This window comes from Psammomys obesus, unplaced genomic scaffold (assembly GCF_907164565.1).
Source record: "Psammomys obesus unplaced genomic scaffold, mPsaObe1.curated_primary_1811, whole genome shotgun sequence".
Lineage (NCBI taxonomy): Eukaryota > Metazoa > Chordata > Mammalia > Rodentia > Muridae > Psammomys > Psammomys obesus.
The window spans coordinates 22,339,797-22,359,367 of NW_026596095.1; the positions used below are offsets into that span (position 1 = coordinate 22,339,797).

Below are 19,571 nucleotides of genomic sequence, written 5' to 3' on the forward strand. Positions count from 1 at the left end.
AGGGTTGTACCCCACAGCCTGACTGAAGAAGCCACCCAGCAGACTGCTCAGTATGCACCATGCTAGCCTAGCCTCAGATGTGAGAACAAGAAATGCTGCTGCTTTTAAGCTGATGGCTGAGCAGCAATATCTGCTGGTAGCTAATGCAGCAGGAATAACATTGGTTCAGATTTATTTGTCACAGTATTTGTGCAGTTCATTGGAAACCTGCGTCTTTCAGTGAAGCAATTAACCTGGGGGAAAGGCACAATGGAATTATATGATATAAAATGAAGAAGGCCAGTCTTTGCCAGCATGATTTTGCCAGATAGTTTCTGCAGTTGTACGTTTGGAATTCTGGGCTAGATTGGGAACTAGGTAGGGAAGTTTTTTCTGAAACACATTTTGAAGAGAAAATGAAACGTACAGAGTACCATGGATAGACTATAGAAGGAAAAGAAGGTGTGTGTGTGTTATGTCTCAAAGAGAAAACAAAGGGATGATTTTAAGTGTTCTAGTGAGGAACAGGAGCTGTGAACTGGGGTAGGTGGGCATGTGCCTTTTCAAGGTTTGCATTTTCCTTTTAACTTTTGAGTCATGTGAGCATATTAACAATTTAAAAAGAAAAATTATTGATGTTTTGTTTTAAGTCCATGATTTAAAGGCTTATAAAAAGTGGATTTGAACTGAGAAGTTAGAGGACCTTGGGAAACAGGCAGTTTTCCCCCTCTTAGTCACTTTTTTGATGTTTTCTTTCAGGTGATGGATGACATTTTTGCTTGATTTAATATGTAGGCATGCAGAGAAAGAATTCCTTAGTGTTAAAAGTGAGCTCAGGTGAAGCCCACAGCATAGATTTAACACCAGGCCCTGTCATGTCTGAGTTACAACTTACAGGCAAGCTCTTCATCTAGTACAGAGGTTAATTTTTACATTTAATTCAGGTGTGCGTCTCAAGGAAGGCTGTAATATAAACCGGAGCTTATTTATTTTGGGACAAGTGATTAAGAGACTTAGTGATGAACAGGTTGGGTAAGTTTTATATACTTACTGTTTTTTTTTTTTATTTTTATTTTTATTTTTTTACTTACTGTTTTTTATTAGATGGAAAATTGTAATACTTTAGTCAAAATTAAATATATTGATTTCTTCTATACTTTTTGAGTTTCTGTAAGCTTTTTTATAAGCACGTGTGCTTCTTTGAGATGTGATACTGTACATATTTACAAATACAGTGTGACATTTCAGTACACGTGTGATGTGCAAAGTAATTTATGTTTTAGCACTTAAGAGTCTGTATTTCGGGGCTGGAGAGATGGCTCAGTGATTAAGAGCACTGACTGCTTTTCCAGAGGTCCTGAATTCAATTCCTAGCAACCACATGGTGGCTCACAACCATCTATAATGAGATGTGGCACCTTCTTCTGCTATGCATGAAAACAGAGCATTCATACACATACAATAAATAAATAAATCTTTTTTTTTAAGAGTCTATATTGCTTTCTCTTGTACAGAATAACATGTTTATATGCTTCTAATAATATGTGAGTGTAGTGAGAATTTTGGAATTTTGGTGTGTCTCTATCCTGACCTGAGCTGTTTGCTTAGAGAGTCCTTTTCACACATTTTGTTTTATTTTCAATTTTGCCATACAATTGGGAGTTAGAAGATAGCTTTTGGGAATCACTTCTCTCATGTCACATTGTATATCCCAGGGTTCCGACCTAAGCCTTCAGACCTTTGCCCCAGTTCCTCTAACCACTTAGCCGCCATCTCACTATCCTAGCGAGCCCTTTTTAATTTTTTTGTTTTTTTTTAGAATATATTACACATAATGTGCTTCATTGTGACATTTTAATACACCTGCATGATTTATGAGCATAGCCTCTTATACATATAAATCTAACCTGAGTGTATTTCCTACCTTAAATACTTTTAATTAGCAGTTTAATCTGCCTTATACAACCTGTTAAATCTTATAAAACCTGTAAAAATGTATGACTAAGTGTTCATTTTTTTTCAAGGAAAACATTTCTATATATATTCTCAACCTTTTTCTTCCCATGCTTGTTTCTTGCTAAGTGGTTTCATAAATTACCGAGATAGCAAATTAACACGAATTCTTCAGAATTCCTTGGGAGGAAACGCGAAGACACGTATCATCTGCACAATTACCCCAGCGTCACTTGATGAGACTCTGACCACGCTGCAGGTGAGCTTAGCTTTCGTCTCGCCACGCTGCAGGGAATGACCAACCTCAGGAAGCAAACTGTCTACCAAAATGACAAGTCTTTGACATAATTCCTGTTATAAAATTGACGTACAGTCTAGTAAACAGCATTCTTTATTTAATTTTCCAAGGCTTCGGTAATATGTATCCCATCTCTATAGTTTTGGGCACACCCCGTAGCTGAAATGATTTGATATTTTCTTTAAGTAACTCATTTTTTTTTCTATTGATACATGGTAATAAGAAACTTTATATTACATTCATAACAAAAAAACTATATGGTTGCTTGCCACAAATAGGAATGCAAAAATATATAATGTTTGTGTATCCAAACATTCGGTAAATTTCTGCTAACAGTTGGCTGCATACGAGCTGCAGGCCTGCATTTTCTATTTAAAAAGAAAATAAAGGAACTGGAGAACAGGCTTTCTTGGTGAGGGATTCGGTGTCATTAGCGGCCACGCACCACTGCATTTGCTGCTGTACAGGTGCGGATCCAGCGCTGGTGGAATGCCTGCATAGCATGCGCAGACTTGACTTTTCTCCCTTGTGGGAAAAATGCTTTAGTGCTTTAAAGCTGGGCATGGTGGCACATGCCCCAAATCCCAGTATTTAGGGAGGTGAAGCAGATGGACCAACCTCGGTAACGTAAAACACTCTTTCTAAAATAGTAAACAAATTAAGCCAGGTGTAATAACGTATGTCTCTAATTCTAGCTCTTGGAAAGTAGAAACAAGATAATTCCTCTGAGTTTGAGGCTGGCTTAGTCTACTTATCAAGTCTTGGGCCAGTATAAGGTGACATATTACAAGCTCCTGTCTAGAAAGGAAAAAAATTATAGCTGTTGAATACTGGGTCAAGGTACTGACTGCCTCACAGAATTTACAAAGTAGATGATGCTGGCTTCCAACATGATTACCTTGTATTAATAAAGTAACTAATAAGAATAACATCCCGGGAGCTGGAGAGATGGCTCAATTGACAAAGCATTTCCTTGGCTAGTGTGAGGACCAGAGTTCAGATTCTCAGCACTCAAGCTGGGCAGGCATAGCAGCTCTCCTACAATCCCTGCACTCGGGAGGCAAAGACAAGGGATCCCAGGACAAGCAGGCTGGCTGGACTAGCCAAATCAGCAAGCGCCAGGTTCAGTAAGAAGCTCTGCCTCAGTTAAGAAGGTGGAACTATCTAGGAAGATATCAAACAACACTTGTCCTCCATGCACACATGTATACCTACACACGTGAACACACCATATACACATTGCAGCCCCTTTCCCCCACCCTGCCACCGCCAAAAAAAAAAAATACAGAATAAAGATAAAAGACAGGGCTAATACTTTCAGCCAGAAGTGCTTCCCCCGCCACCAAAAGAAATTGATTGCAAGAAACAAGTGTAATTGATTATTGGAATTATTTTAGTGTTGAGCATCCTAACTTTGATACTTTCACCCAGTTTGCCAGCACGGCCAAGTACATGAAGAATACTCCTTATGTTAATGAGGTGTCAAGTGATGAAGCTCTTTTGAGAAGATACAGAAAAGAAATCGTCGATCTTAAGAAACAATTAGAGGAGGTACGTATGATTTTTATTTTGGTAAAGGACTAAGATCCAGTATAGAGCAATGGAGAGCTGCCTTAGAGATGGTAGATTTATGAATATCTAAATTGCTACAACTTAATTTTTTTTTATTTTAAAAGAAGCAGATTTTAACTTAAAATAATTCAGTTTATAAAAGTTTAACTTTAGGAATTAAGATGGAATTCAAAAGGCGAGTACTTTGCCTGCATCCTTCTGCAGCAACAACGAAAGAAATTTACTATAAGCTGAAGTATCTGTTTCTGTCTGCTGGGGGTGTTGTTAGGTTGGTAGGAAGACTGCCTGGTGTACACAGAGCCCTGCGTTCAGTCTTCAGCACCTCAGAGAGCCTAGTGGTGGATGCCTATAATATTAGCACCTTGGAGCTGGAGGGGGAAATCAAGGAGTTCAGGCTTACCCTTTGCTATGTAGCCATTTCTAGACCAGCCTCGGCTATATCTGTTCCAAAAACAGAAGGAAGGGGTTCTTAAAAAAAAATTGGAGTTTCTTAGAATTATTGAGCTATGTTGAGGGACCAACATAGCTATTTATGTGTCTATTTATGTGGCCTCTACAGTGACCTAAAGCTACCTTGTGTATTTTCATATTCTCCTGAATGCCTCCTCTACCCTGAGGGCAGTAGCTAACCCTCTAAGCATAGTAATCAACCTGTCCCTCTACTTCATTCTTTTTAATTATTATGCTTCCATATCTTGTGCAATCTTTCATTTTATTAAGTTTTATAAATGAGCTAAAAATGTCAAATGAAATGAGAACATCTCAAATTTCAGCTTCTATGACTTTTCTTCCTGTTCATATCTTCACATGAGATACAACATCATAATGGGAAGAAATGTATATACTTTAGCTCTTAAGTTTGAGAAACTAATGACTTTGATAACTGCGTGTTGACAATATCTTCAATAAAATCAAAGTTCTCAGATGACATACACATCTAATTTTCTATTGTTGAAGCTACTTTCAAGGACTTAATTTTGCTACATTTATGGTTACCGTAACCCAATATTTCTTAGGTAAACACAAAGACCCGGGCACAGGAAATGGAAAAGGATCAACTGGCCCAGCTTCTGGATGAAAAAGACTTGCTTCAGAAAGTGCAGGATGAGAAAATTCAGAACCTGAAGCGGATGCTGGTGACGTCATCTTCTATTGCATTGCAGCAGGAGCTAAAGGTACATCTGCAAGATGGCAGTCTGCATGTGGGGAATAGAAAACAGAATAGGCCTTTCTGCAGGCTTAACATCTCATACTTTTTACACCAGCCTCGGTGGTGCACGCCGTAATCCCAACACTCAGGGAGGCAGACGCAGGCATATCACCGTGAATTCGAAGCAAGCCTGGTCTACAAAGCGAGTCCAGGACAGGCAAGGCTACACAGAGAAGCCCTGTGTAGAAGCCCCTCAGGGTAGTGAAAAAGATTTAATACTTTTTATCCATTGATATGAATCTTTAAGAAACCTAGAGCAGTCTGTATATGTCATGTGTCATCGCCACCTAAGAAGTAAGACATAACGCCACTCCCCTCTCTGCCTGAGGAGATACTAACTTAAAAAGTCTAGGGTACCGGTAAAGACTGTCTGAACTATGATATAAATCAGCACAGGGAGAGATCAAGCCTACCTTCCAGCAGGTGTACTTTTTGTTTTTCCTGGGGTAGGTTTCTGTTTGTCCAGTATACATGAGGGATTATTTTCATCAGGAAGGTAGCCAGACCAACTGAACTGTAATCTCAGTTCCATCAGTTACTAACTGTTAGCCTTCCTGAAGGATAGTTTGATGTCCAGGCTCATGAGTGTGTGTGACAGCCCTCTCTGTAGAAAATTGTAATGTAAGTCGTGTATAAAATCATCAGTAGGCATGTTGTGTAAGTCACTAGTAGATGTATAGCTGTTCAAGAGCTGTTGTTTGGCTAAACGATGAATAGGAAATAGCTCAACAGACGATGCTTCAAGAAGAACCTATGTGACGAAAAGCTTAGAGTTTTGCAAATACGTGATAAACATAGTTTGACCTTAAAATGCAGAGTGGCCAGGGCATATTAAAGTGATTCGAGGAATTTGGAGATGGCATTATCCAACAGAGCCTTGTATGTAATATCAAAAGTGCAGTCCACAAAGGTATAGCTGCTATCTGCATCAGTTAAGTTGGCCTCTGAGAACTACGGCTCTGGAAGAAGGGCAGATTGGACAAATTCGGGAAGTAATTGAGAGATAAACTACACAGGTTGTAGTTGCTTTGGGTTTTTTCCTTGGCAGTAGAGACTGTGAGGCAGTGTCTTACTTACAAGAACGATCGTAAGTTATGTGGTGAGGATGAAAACTGCTTGACAGTGAGTCAGGATAGACTGTCGGATATAACAGGAGGCAGGGCCTGGGTAGGAAGAGACAGATAAGCTTAATTTTAGAATCAGCACTTAAAAGTTCTTAAAGTTCTTTCTTGTTTTGGTTTCTGGAATTTAAGCCGGGGCCTTGTGCAGGGTGAATGTGAGCTCTGCCACTGAGCTCAGTGAAGAGAGACCCAAGATTTTTACTGTGGTGTTTAAAATAAGTAAAAAAAAATAGAAAAAAAAAAAACCAACTAGTTTCCTTGTTTTATTTCGTCTGCATTTAGGTCTATGTAAAGTAATTTTGATTTCTTTTGTTATTTTTTTTAAGGTTAAAAAGAAACGAAGAGTTACTTGGTGCTATGGCAAAATTAACAAAATGAAGGATTCAAACTATGTAAATGAATTTAAAATCCCAACAAATGTAACAACAAGAGCTCGTAAAACTTCTGTGACTCTTTTGGGAGAAAATTCTCTAATGAGATTGGGAGAGAATGATGAATGTGAGTACTTCTGTGAGTGAAACTACATTGAATTATAAATGTCTCCATAAATAGACTGTACCTTCGCTAATATGAGAAATATGGTTAAATAAAGTGTATATATTTCAACTATGACTGCAATGGTGACCATTTGTAAAATTCTGTTAATCCTAAGTCTCTTAAGTATGATGCATTATAAGTCAAGTGTTGTGACTCATGTTTATAATAGCAGCATTTGAGGGACTAAGGCAGGAGGATTGCCACGAGTGCAGAGATAGGCTGGGTAAGAGTAAGTCCCTGTCATAACCAAAACAATGTACTGTCGTTGCCATGTACACGTCGGGAGTTTGGGGTTATTTTTCATCTTGTGTTTAGTTAAGATGGTGTAGCCTTCACATAACACCCAGCTAAGCTTATTCGAATTTTCACACTGTCGTTTGTATCACATATAGAAGACTTTCAAAGTTATGTCTCCAGCATTATAGTCATTTTTAAGGAGATTTTAATCTACTGATGCTGGTCAAACCTCAAATGCACAATTTGTAATTTCTATCACTATTGTTTCAAGATCTTTATGTTGTCACAGATTCCAGCTAGCTGTCTTAATCATACAGTATTATGATTAGTGGTCACATCCATTGTTGACATGCTCTCGGGCATTCATAGTTGAATATAAGTTAGTTTGAGTTTACCTGGTCAGAATTCTTTATTAATCTCATTTTTATTTTTAGCAAAACTTATACTAAATATACTTAATGACATTCATCTTTTCTTTTCTACTTGTAGCACTTTCTTGTGAGACGGACCTGTTCAGCAACACTCTTGAGCCGTTGACTGAGGCAGAGTGGAGCTCAGCAACAAAGCTACTAAGTGAGGTAATGTTAGATATTCATTCCGTAAACCGTCTGTCTTTACGCTTGTTCTGTTGGGTTTTTTGTTTTGTTTTGTTTTCTCTTCTTTTCTTTTTTAGGGTTTTCATTTTACGTGTGTACATGTTTTGCCTCTGTGTACATACATGTACCGTGGCATGTCTGGTGCCTGCAGTCAGCAGAGGACATCAGATCCCTTGGAACCAGAATTACAGATGGTTTTAAGCTATGATGTGGGTGTTGGGAACAGAACCCAGAGCTGCTGGAAAAGTAACAAGTATTCTAACTCTGAGCCTTCAGCCGCTGTGTTCAGTTTCTTGCCAGATTTGTTGTGATACTGCATTGTTAACCCTTCCTGACTTGATATCAGAGACAAGTTACATTATAGGGAAGACTGTTCTCATTTTATATCTCTGATTGATAGCTGTGAGATATCTAGAGACAGACTAATATTCTGTAAAGGTATATGCTAATACTATAGGTAGAAACCTGCTTATAACCCTTATTTACAATCTTGGGACCTGTGATAGTTTTAAGTTTTACATTTTGATTTGAGAAATTTTTTGAGGGTGAAAGACTGATTTAAAAGTGACAAGATCCTCAGCTGTTACAGTAATGTTGTCTAAGTGTGTATTAAGGAAATTTTTGCTTTTAATTTGGATACATCTGCAGTGCTTCCTGCATTCTGGCCACTACCAATTGAGGACTAAGGCAAAAGTTTTGTGTTCCTCACATAGTCTAGAATTTGTTTCAAAAAATAAGTAGAGGTCTGGAGAGGTGGCTCAGTGGTAAAGAGCACTTGCTGCTCTTCCAGAGGACCCAGCTTCAGTTTCCAGCACACACATGGCAGCTCACACCTGTCTATAACTCCAGTTCCAAAGGAGCCAACTCCCTGCTTGACCTCCACAGGCAGCAGGCAAATGCATTTGAATACATGCGGGCAAAATGCTCACACACTTTTATATTCTTAAAAAAGTGACTCTCAAGAACAATAACAAAACAAAAAATAAATGAATGAATGAATAGAAATCCTGTATTAAGCTATTTTTCCCCCTCTCTGTTAGAGTTTTTCTCAAAGTGGCATAGAAAATAAAAATGGGCTTCTCACCTCCCTTATCAGGGGACTTGGGGAGGGGCATGGGTAGAGAAGGGTGAGGGGGGGTGGGGTTGGGAGGGGAGGAGGGAGGGAGCTAAAGGGGGGATACAAAGTGAATAAACTGTAATTAATAAAAATTAAATTTAAAAAAGGAAAAAAAATGGGCTTCTCTAGGGATAATATGGTAAAACATGGAAACCATTAGCAGCTGAGAGGTTAGTCCACGACATTTCTGAGCCCTCTCAGAAACATATCAAAAGAGCAGTTATCAGCTTTATCACTATTAAAACCAAGTTAGTGTTTTTCTGTTTTCACAGTCATTTGGTCTTTCCCAGTCTGGGGCAGACAGATTTATTGCTTACTTTATGGTCTTCAGTTAATCTACCTATTTCAAGTTATGAATATTACAGAAATGTTAAAGAAGAGAATGGCCTGTATTAACTGATTAAGAGTTGAATTGATTATTTAGTTAATCTACATTTTAGTTAGCTAAGCAATTAATGAGTTTATCTGCATTTCCTCTGATTAGAAATTTGTTTCCATTTTTAATAGGAAAACTTAGAAAGTGAGTTGAACTCACTTCAAGCTCAATATGATGATCTGGTATTAGACTATGAACAGATAAGAAGAGACAATGAAGAACTGAAATTGAAATTAAAAGAAAAACATGACCTAGAGGAATTTGAGGCTCTAGAAAAAAAAGCGGAGAAAGATCAAGAGGTAAGAGGGATAGAACTGAACTTAAAATGACATCATGTTTGCCAAAAGTATCATTCTCATAAGACATTGATTTTTAAGATTAAGATGTTGCTGTTTTTCATGTGTGTACACAGTTTAGAGAACTTAACCAAGAGGTAAGTAAATTATTTTTTTAAATAGCCAGACTTGTTTTCCATTGTGCTTATACAAGAAAACAAATGGAAACACCTTGAAGGGTTGAGTGGATTTCTCTTACCACAAGTGGTTTTGTTTTTTTTGTTGTTGTTGTTGTTTTGGGATGGGAGTATCTGTTTTGTTGGTCAGCTGGTTTTGATCTCATGTGGCTTACTATAAAAGTTTCAGAGCTGGCGTGGTGGTACACACCTTTAATCCAGGGAGGTAGGCAGGTGGTTTTCTATGAGTTTGAGAGATCTCTGTAGAGACCAGCTTGGTCTCTACAGCAAATTTCAAGTCTCAGGACAGCCAGCAGCCAGGGCAGTTATACAAAGAAACCCTCAAAAAAAAAAAAAAAAAAAAAAAAAAAAAAAAAAAAAAAAAAAAAAAATTCTGGTAATCAAAATGTCAAAGCTGCAAACACTTTGATAGACAACATTAAGATGAATATTTTCTCCTGTATACTTTTAAGTAGTTGAAAATCATAAAGCAGTAGCATCATTTTCAACATTTCCTGAGAATAAATAAACAAACTAAGTTGATAATCTCACACCTGTGTATGTTCTCAAGAACAGTAATAGCTTAAGTTCCTACATGGAACAGTCCTAACCCAAACCAATAGATTGACATCATGTGAAATTATGTCACTGTAGAGCCAGACAGGTAATTACTTGAAAGGAAAAACAAAAAAACAAAAACTAAGATTTCCCAAACACAATCTGTCTAAAATTTGGGTTATTAAAATCATGATTAGAGTTTGCTAATTTGCTAACTCTGTCATTGTGGCATTATGAGATAATTGAGAAAACATGCCAGGTTTCTTCTTCGTTTGTCTGTCTGGGGTTTATCTTTGTTTTCTCAAGACAGGGTTTCACTTCACTGTGTAGCCCTAGCTGTCTCGGAACTCACAGAGATCCACCTGCCTCTGCCTCCTCTGGGATTAAAAGTGTGCATTGCCACTGACCAACAAATACTATCTTGTTTGTTTGTTTGTTTGTTTGTTTGTTTGTTTTGCCCGGGCTATCCTGGAATTATGTAGCCTAGACTGGCCTAGACGCATAAATCTGCCTGCTGCTGGCTCCTGAGTCCTGGGATTAGGCACATACCTAACTCTGCTTATTTCTCTTATGGGTTCCAGTTTGTTTAGATAGTGCTTCTTTGACTTTTTTTAAAGCTCTTATTTTATTATTTATTCCATATAGATGTGTTTGTCAGTGTGTAAGTGTTAAGTATACATGTTTGAGTATAGGTACCCATACACACATCAGATCTAGTGAAGCTGCAGTTGCAAATGGTTTTGAGCTGCCTGACATGGAGGGTGCTGGAACCCAGACTTGGGTCGGCTGGAGGAAGAGCCAGTCCTCTTAACTGCTGAGCCAACTCTCCAGCTCCTATTTCCTAGACTGTAGATTAAGAGGTTCTGTTACTATAGCTTCAACCGTTCATCTCTCAATTCCTTCTGTGCTGGGTGTTTCTGAAGCAGTAAAGAATGCTTCCTTTGGTTTTCTATCTTTTTTTTTTTAACTTTATTAACAGTTGGTTTGCTGTTTCCTGTTCATATGCTTTTACAGATGCAACTAATTCATGAAATTTCCAACTTAAAGAATTTAGTTAAACATGCAGAAGTATATAATCAAGATCTTGAGGTAAACATTTATCTTAGTATTTTTCTTTTAAGTAACTACAACTTAAAATATGTAATTAAACATGATAACAGAAAAGAGGAAGTATATTAAATTTTAGTGACTTTTAATCAATTTAAAATTTTAAATATAAGTACTTTTTGTCATTTTAAATTCAAATCATTTACTAAATTCACTTTCATTGTTCTTTGATTCTTTTAGAATGAATTAAGTTCAAAAGTAGAGCTTCTTAAAGAAAAAGAGGACCAGATTAAGGACCTGCAGAAATACATAGATGCCCAGAAGGCAGAAAAGATGAAAATAGACCTGTCATGCTCATCAGTAAGTTCGAGTTTTCTTTCATTGTGTGATTGATTGGGGATTTCTGGTATGTGATCATAATCATCCTAGTAAATGATTATATTGAGCCAGCTGTGTTCTAGGCTTAGTTATAATCAATTTATTTATATTTACTATAAGCATAATTCTTTCTTTGATTAACGAACTATTAGTATCATCAACATTTTACCAGTAGAGAATTGAAGTAACTACTTTAATAGTTTTAGTTTGTTTTGTTTTTGTCCTCACTGGGTCAATGGGTGAGTGAGTGGGTTGGTTGGTTGGTTGGTAAGTGGGTTGGTTTGAAACAGGGTCTCACTGTCTAGCTCTGGCTGGCTTGAAATTCAATGTGTTGTATAAGATGGCCTCTAAATTCATAGAGATCCACCTGTGTCTGTTTCCTGAGGTCTGGGAGTAAAGATGTGTGCCAACGTACCTGGCTTAAGGTTTTTATTAAATACTAACAAGCTTCTTAGGTTATATTCCAGGCATGCTGTTATGGTATAGAAAAATATAACATAAAATACATAATAAATATATAACAGACAATAAATATATAATAAAATATCATAACATAAAATTTGTGGCCAAAATTTTTTATCCTGATTTCATTTGTTTGATTACTAGCATATCTTTATCCTTTTTTCACATACACATACATAATGTGCATCTGTGTTCTCCAGAGTATTTTCCAAATATCCCAAAACTAGATCTCTTGAGTCCCTTTTGTCATCTATCTAGGAAACCACTGAAGATTTAAAACAAGTGATGCAGACTCTGTCTGATATGGATGTTGTGGCCCTTGACGCCAAGAGAGAGTCAGCCTTCCTCAGAAGTGAAAATCTGGAACTAAAAGAGAAAATTGTAGGTAACTTTTAAGAATATATGATGATACAGCAGTTGTGATTAGTATAATGTTTTAATTTTCAATGTTTTTCCAATAGAATGAACTTTCAGATTCTTGTAAGCAAATGCAAAATGACATTCAGCTGTATGAGCGTCAACTAGAGGCTAAAAAGAAAATGCAAGTTGATCTGGACAAAGAATTACAATCTGCTTTTCAAGAAATATCGAAACTCACGGCCCTGGTCGACGGCAAAGGTATCGGCACACTGACCTGGAAACTTAGTAAAGGAACTATATTAAGTGCCTGCTGAGTTCTTATTTTTTAAAAGAATTTAATGTTCAATTTAAATATCGTTGATATCAGTGTTCCTGAAGATTTCTATGTTTGTTGCCAAAGTATGCTACATATGGGCATCATAATGAGTGAGGGTTTAAAATTATTTTTCCAATGCAATGGACACAGCTTGAGAAAGGTGGTTCAAAATCTATTAAAAATTAGATCACTTTTTTTGTCAACATAGGTTTACTGTCTAATTTGGAACTGGAGAAAAGGATTACTGATCTCCAAAAAGAACTAAATAAAGAGGTTGAAGAAAAAGAAACTTTGCAAAAAGAAGTTAACTTGCTCGTGGAACTGAAATCTTTGCCATCTGAGGTAGAAATGCTGAGGAAAGAGGTAAGCAGACAGAAGACACCATACCGTCTGCTCCAGCATACACTGGGAAGAAGTTCAATTCATGCTCTCACTTGCTCTTACCAAACTTGATAGAAAAACAATGTTTTCAAGCCTGGGGGTGGTGGCGCACACCTCTAATCACAGCACTGAGGAGGCAGAGGCAGGTTTTCAAGGCATTTTTTAACACTGCATAGTAACATAGCCCATGCAGCAGCTGTGTCTGCTCGCCAAGTGTATTTTCAGAGCTTTGGCTTAGTCTTCTTATCTACTTCTTGGTACTAGTCATATCACTGTGGTGAACAGAAAATAAGAGGGTATCTGAAGATGGTAGTTTTTGCCTATGATCCCAGCATTCAAGAGGCTGAAGTGGGTTTATTGGGAGTTCCAGACCAGCTGGGGCTACAGTATTAGACTATGACAAAAACAATTGTCTGTGGCGTACATGTATGTACTCTCCTGCTAAGGCTCAGGGAGCACCAGAATGGAAGGGATGGAAGATTGTAAATTTGCATTATAACATTGAAGCTAACAACTCCTGTAAATTCCGTTTCCCAGGGGATCTGGCCTCCATGGACACTGCATGTAGGCAAAGCACCAACACACATAATATAAATAAATAAATCTCAAAAAATAGCAAGGTTGACAGTTAATAATGATAGTGTTCGGAGATATTATAAATTTTCCAGGTTAGGTGAGAATGAGCCTTCAGGCTCAAGGCCTATCAGCTTTTTTCTCTCTCTACCTTTTTAAAAGAAATAAAAGTACCAAGAATTTGAGTGCTTGCTATATGGGAAATATCTTGCTAAAGAATTTGCAGGTATAAACCAGCATCTCACAACATGTGGTTCTTGACCCTTTTAGGGCCGAACAAACCTTTCACAGGGGTCGCCTAAGACCTTCATATCAGATATTTATATTATATATCAGATAATTGCAGTAGCAAAATTATAGTTATTAAGTAGCAATAAAATAACTTTATAGTTGTGTTTGTCATACCTTGAGGAACTGTATCAAAGCATTAGGGTTGAGAGGTGCTGCTGTAAACATTTAACAACTAAGCCCCTTTACTTCTCAGTACATGAGAAGAGCAACTGATACGATTTTTCAGACCCAAAAAGTTGTCGAGTTAGTCGCTGAAGCACACAGATGTGCCTTCTAAACCAGTAGCAAATGTGCTGTTGCCCTTCTTTTTGTGGGCTTTTTTAGCTCTCTCATCTTTCCCTTTTAAAGAGATTGAACTATCCATGAATCTATTGTGCATTATCTAATCATTTAAACAATGCTTCTTAATTTTTAAAAGCATAGTTTATACGTACATTAAATTTTTAGTAATTTGACTTGAAGTCAGTGGCTTTAGTTCAGGGTGAGGTAAGTCAGATTTTGAGGAAAACCATAAAATGTCTCCCACATGGTCATGTTAGAAAACACGGCAGTGGTGGAGCACACCTTTCATCCCAGTGATTAGGAGGCAGAGGCAGGCAAGTCCTCATGAGCTTGAAGCCAGTCTGGTTTATAGAGGAAGTTGCAGGGCCCCTAGGCTACGCAGAGAAAACCTGTCTCCAAAAAATAAAATAAAGGAAAGAAAGAAAGAGAAAGAAGGAAAGAAAAGATTTTTAAATGATAGCCTAGGAAATAGTTATCTGATAATTAAATACATGACTTTCTCCATATATTCTTTAACTGGACCGCAAAGACATCCTGAAATAGAAAACACTGAAGATGGATTTAAACAGGCTAAGGGAAGAGTTAATGACCCGAGCATTGCCTTCCCCTGGACAGAGTGGCTGAGTGCTGGCCGAGCATGTGCAAGCTCTGAGTTCCATCCTCAGCTGCAAGGAGAAATCACCTTTCCTCAGTCAAATCCTGGCTTAACTTAAATTGTTCCTCAAAGTTGCTTCAGGGTATCTATCATATCTTGTAACATCCCTAAATCTTACTTCTTTTCCATAGCTGCATGAGAAATCTGAAGAGCTTTCTATAATAGCAACAGAAAGAGAAAAGTTGTTTTCTGAAGTAGCTCATAAAGACAGTAGAATTCAAGGTTTACTTGAAGAGATTGGAAACACGAAAGATGACCTTGCAGCTTCCCAGCTGAATAACAAAGGCGATGATGAAGAATGCCAGAGGCTGAGAAGCCTTCATGTGGCACTTGAGCACGAATATGAAGTGGTACTGGAGGAGAGGGAGAGAATGAAGCAGGAAATAGGGAATCTCTCTAAAGAAGCGGAAAGCCTTGGTTTAAGTTTGGATTCCTTAAAGGCGGAGGTTGGTATATATATATACTGGTGAGAAGAGGAATGGGCTTTTGTTTTCCTGAGTACTGTCTGCATATGTGTGTCCATCTCTATGTGTGATACAATGTTCTGCTTTACTGTGCCCCATTTTTTCTTTAAAGCTTTCTCACAAGTCTCAAGAGCTTGAGCAGAAAACAAGCGAAGGTCAAGAGAGGCTAAATGAGGTGGAGGAGCTGAGAGAAAAGTTAAAAAGCAGAGATTCCAGCCTGCAGTCTGTGGAGAAGGAGAAAACTCTGCTTACTGAGAAGCTTCAAGAAACGCTGGAGGAAGTGAGAGCCCTAACCCAAGAAAAGGAAGAGCTAAAGCAGCTGCAGGCCAGCCTGCAGACGGAGAGGGACCAACTTAGAAGCGACATCCAGGACACTGTGAACATAGTAAGGTTCAGCCGCTTAGAACTGCAGGTCTCATACATGGTCAGTAGTAACTATAAAATCAGAGTGCTTCACACGCTAATGGAAATTGTTCTTTCTCTCACAAAGAATGTAGATACTCAAGAACAGTTGCGAAATGCTCTCGAGTCTTTGAAACAACACCAAGAAACTATTAACATGCTGAAAATGAAAGCTGCTGAGGAAATGTCCAAGACTTTGCATATAAAGGACGGGGGAGAAGCTAGAAGTGAAGTTGAGCAAAAGGTAAAGTGGGCTTTCCATATGCTTCTGTAGGTGTTTCTTTAGCACCAGACAGCCTTGGTTTCCCCACAGTGATGGACGGTAACCTGTAAGCTGAAAAAAACCCCTTGCCCCAGTTGCCCCTGACCAACGTCCCATCACAGCATCAGAAACCTAACTAGGACAGTACCCAAATGAATAAGGAAGTAGAAAATATGAGATTTTAGGATAGAAAAAATGTTCAGAAAAAGTACTAATGTAAAAAGCCCAGAGGCAACAGCGGGCTTTGAAGGCTGTGTAAAAACCTCTCAGTGCATAGGAAGACGAAATCTGAGACTAGGATTTGACACATGATCTTCAACAGAGACAAGACCATGAAGAGCATGGCAAAACTACTGCAAGCATGGACTTTTTTCAGAATCTGTTTTACAATGGATTCTCTTTCAAAATGATGCCAGGCCACTCCACCCTGTGTCATAGAACATTTATTTTAAAAAAGTGTTGATTTTCCAGCGCTTGCTTATCTGCCCGAGGAATCCTTATTTTACTTTTACAAAAGCCCATGTATTACTTCTATTGCTTTCTTGTTGCTATGACAAAATACCTAACAAAAGCAATTTAAGGAAAAATCTGTTATTTTGCCTCTCAGTGTAAAAGGCACACACAATCTACCGTAACAGGGGAGTTACAGCAGCAGAAATGTGAGGCGCTGGTTGAGACATACTTCCAGTCAGGAAGCAGAGAGAGGGGAGCTCAGCTCCCTTTCTCCTTTCTATTCAGTCAAGGACCAACTCACTGACTCTACTGCCCACATTGCCCACTTTAAGACAAAGTCTCTTTTTTCTTATTCCCACTCAGGGGAGTGAATGATATCTTTAACATCCCTTTTGTAACAAAAAAACAAAGTACTATCATGTGTAACTTAGAAAATATTTAACGAAGATATATAGACAAGGAAGGCATATATTTTTATTATTATCTAGTCAGTTTGAATAAATAAATATATAGAGAGTCAGTTTAAACTCTCTTACTTGAAAATTGCAATGTGTACTACTATCTGGACAGTTCAGTTATCAGTGACCAGGTCTAAATGCCAATCCTGGACCGCTTGAGTCCAAAGCTAGTTCTTTGCTCTCTGCATAATCTGACATCATAAATGATTTACCTCTCTCAAATTTACGTTCCATAATTACCAAGTAGGGACAGTAATAATGCCTGCCTCCGGAGGTCGTAGAGGAGAGTCAGTGTGTTGATAGGTACTGATACTTGGTACGGAATGGAAGTGACAGAGACTTTACTAATATTAAAGTAGTTATTCACTACTTAAATTCTTTAATGTATTCATATTTTAGATGGCTGACATGGTTGAAGAACAGACTCTACTGGCTGAAAACACCCAAATGTTGATTGCAGGTGATAAGGACAATGACGTAACTGAGGAACAGAGGAAAATATGTTCTTTAATGCAGGAGAATAATAGACTCCAACAAGCACTGGAAAGTGTTATAGCAGAAAAGGAACAACTGAAGATGGACCTGAAGGAAAATATCACAGTGGTAGGCTCTGGCCCTCTACAGTTGGCCATATGTTTTGTCTGTTTAGTTTGGCTTCTATTAACTTTATTTGAATATAATCTGCATGCAATGAATGTGCCATGGGAGTGTATGGTTGCATGACTTTTGGCAAATGTCTCTGCCTAATTAGTCACAGGTATTATGTGTTAATGTGGTAATAATTTGCCAGGTTGATTTCCAAGTCAGTTCTACCATTTCATGTTCTCATTAACAAACGAATAGAATTCTTGTGGCTCCGTATCTCCCTGGAACAACAATTTATATGTATTTATGCTTTTAATCTTAGCCATTCTTTTTATAATGTACCTATTTTACCTTGTCTTTCCCTTAAAACAAAGGATGTTGAACATTTTTCATAAATAATTAGCCACTGACTATCCTTAATGATTTTTTTTTCTTCATGTTGCATTATAGCTGGTGTGTATTGTACATATTTTGTTAAATTAGTTCCTAAATGTTTTTCTTTTACTATTGTGGCTTTTAATTTTGCTTTAAATCATTCATGTTTGCCAGTATTCCCATACTTGGCTCAGTTTTTGTTGTTGTTGTTTTTTTTGTTGTTTTTTTTTTTAATCTGTTGCAAGGTTCTATAATCTATGGGTTGAAATTAATAATTTAGAAAATTCACTGAGGATCCAGTAGAACTTGACACTTTGTGGTATTTTAATTTTCTATACTTAGAAGTATCTGGTTTAATCAACAAACTGAATGAAAATGAGCATGCAAACACAAAGCGATTCTTTTTCTAACTTGTTCTGCTTTGGTGATCTTCTTATACAAGCATGTTGTTGTGTGGTCTTAATAATGAATTAGCCCACATCCACCATTGTGAATGGTCATTGATCAGTGCTTAAATCTAGTCATAAAAGCATAAGAAAAACATGTGACTTTAATCTCTCTGGCCACTGAAAGCAGACTAACATCTCTTTACAGTTGTCTTTTTCTACGGAGTTTCACTTTGCTTTATTCATTTTGAGTCAAACACTTTTGTAAAGGCAAGCTAATAATAAAAATTGTAATCTGGAACTTTTTAAAAAAACTCTAGAGTATTGAAAACCAGGAAGAATTAAGAATTCTTAGAGATGAACTTAAAAGGCAACAAGAGCTGGCTGTACAGGAAAAAGATCATGCCACAGAGAAGAGTGAGGAGCTCTCCAGGGCATGTGAGAGACTGACAGAAGTAGAAGAAGAGTTAAAGGAAAAGGTGAACTTCCAATGCTATCTTCTTGACTGTTCTGACTGCACATTTTGCTAATAAATCCTGATTCCTCCATCTTAAATCTCTCCAAAATGGGAAGGTATCAATGCTCACAGTTTGACATTTCAATTTGAATTAAATTCTTAGTTAACATCCCTTGCAAAGATCATATAATTATAGCATCTTTAGGTGAGAGGCAGGCAGCCTTATATTGTCTAATTTAATCATACAGTATTGCCATCCATCAAATATTTATTGAGTACTGTCAAGGATTAGACCCTCTCCTGAGTACTTGAGATATATTAGTTAACAAACAAAAGTTCTTCCCATGTGGATCTCTGTTAGTGTATCTCTGAAACATATGTCTACTCACATCACCGTATTGGATGCTAGCAGGATCCTGAATTAATGGTAAAAGAGAAGTGCTGTCGAAAGACATATGTAACCTGAGACGATGAGAAGTGACTGTGAGTGACTCTACACTCGCAAGTTCCTTCGTTTAGGATGAGAAGGATTGCATCACTGGATTGCATACTGCAGCTTGTGTCATTGTTCTGAGAAGTAGCCTATTTTTTTATCCTGATCTTTTTTATAAATCATATAACTGAATTTACTATAAAACTTTGTGTTTCTCTCTCTTTCTCTCTCTCTTGCTTTGTTTTGTTTTTTTCAAGACAGGGTTTCTCTGTGTAGACGTGGCTGTCCTGGACTTACTCTGTAGACCAGGCTGGGCCCGGAACTCACAGAGATCTGCCTGCCTCTGCCTCCCCCAGTGCTGGGATTATGGGTGCACACCACCGTGCCTCACTTTCCTGTGTGTTTTCGTACTCTTCCAGGAAGTGAAATCAACAGCTGGTAAAAGTTGATGCTTCTGAGTTTATCTGGACTACCCCTAAGCATCCTGTTAGAAGTAGAAAGATAGATAGATAGATAGATAGATAGATAGATAGATAGATAGATAGA

At 37.7% G+C, this 19,571-nt stretch overlaps 1 protein-coding gene across 1 annotated transcript in view; it reads left to right on the forward strand.

Moving 5' to 3' along the window:
* The window catches only part of Cenpe (centromere protein E), a 70,528-nt gene that overhangs the window by 16,251 nt on the left and 34,706 nt on the right, over positions 1–19,571 (forward strand). The window contains exons 10-25 of the mRNA XM_055628173.1: positions 924–1,011; positions 2,062–2,191; positions 3,662–3,781; positions 4,819–4,977; positions 6,460–6,631; positions 7,397–7,485; positions 9,128–9,295; positions 11,293–11,412; positions 12,151–12,273; positions 12,354–12,510; positions 12,777–12,931; positions 14,882–15,196; positions 15,327–15,599; positions 15,705–15,860; positions 17,189–17,392; positions 18,456–18,614. Coding sequence (XP_055484148.1) covers positions 924–1,011; positions 2,062–2,191; positions 3,662–3,781; positions 4,819–4,977; positions 6,460–6,631; positions 7,397–7,485; positions 9,128–9,295; positions 11,293–11,412; positions 12,151–12,273; positions 12,354–12,510; positions 12,777–12,931; positions 14,882–15,196; positions 15,327–15,599; positions 15,705–15,860; positions 17,189–17,392; positions 18,456–18,614 — 2,588 coding nt within the window. The remainder of the gene's footprint in view (positions 1–923; positions 1,012–2,061; positions 2,192–3,661; positions 3,782–4,818; positions 4,978–6,459; positions 6,632–7,396; positions 7,486–9,127; positions 9,296–11,292; positions 11,413–12,150; positions 12,274–12,353; positions 12,511–12,776; positions 12,932–14,881; positions 15,197–15,326; positions 15,600–15,704; positions 15,861–17,188; positions 17,393–18,455; positions 18,615–19,571) is intronic.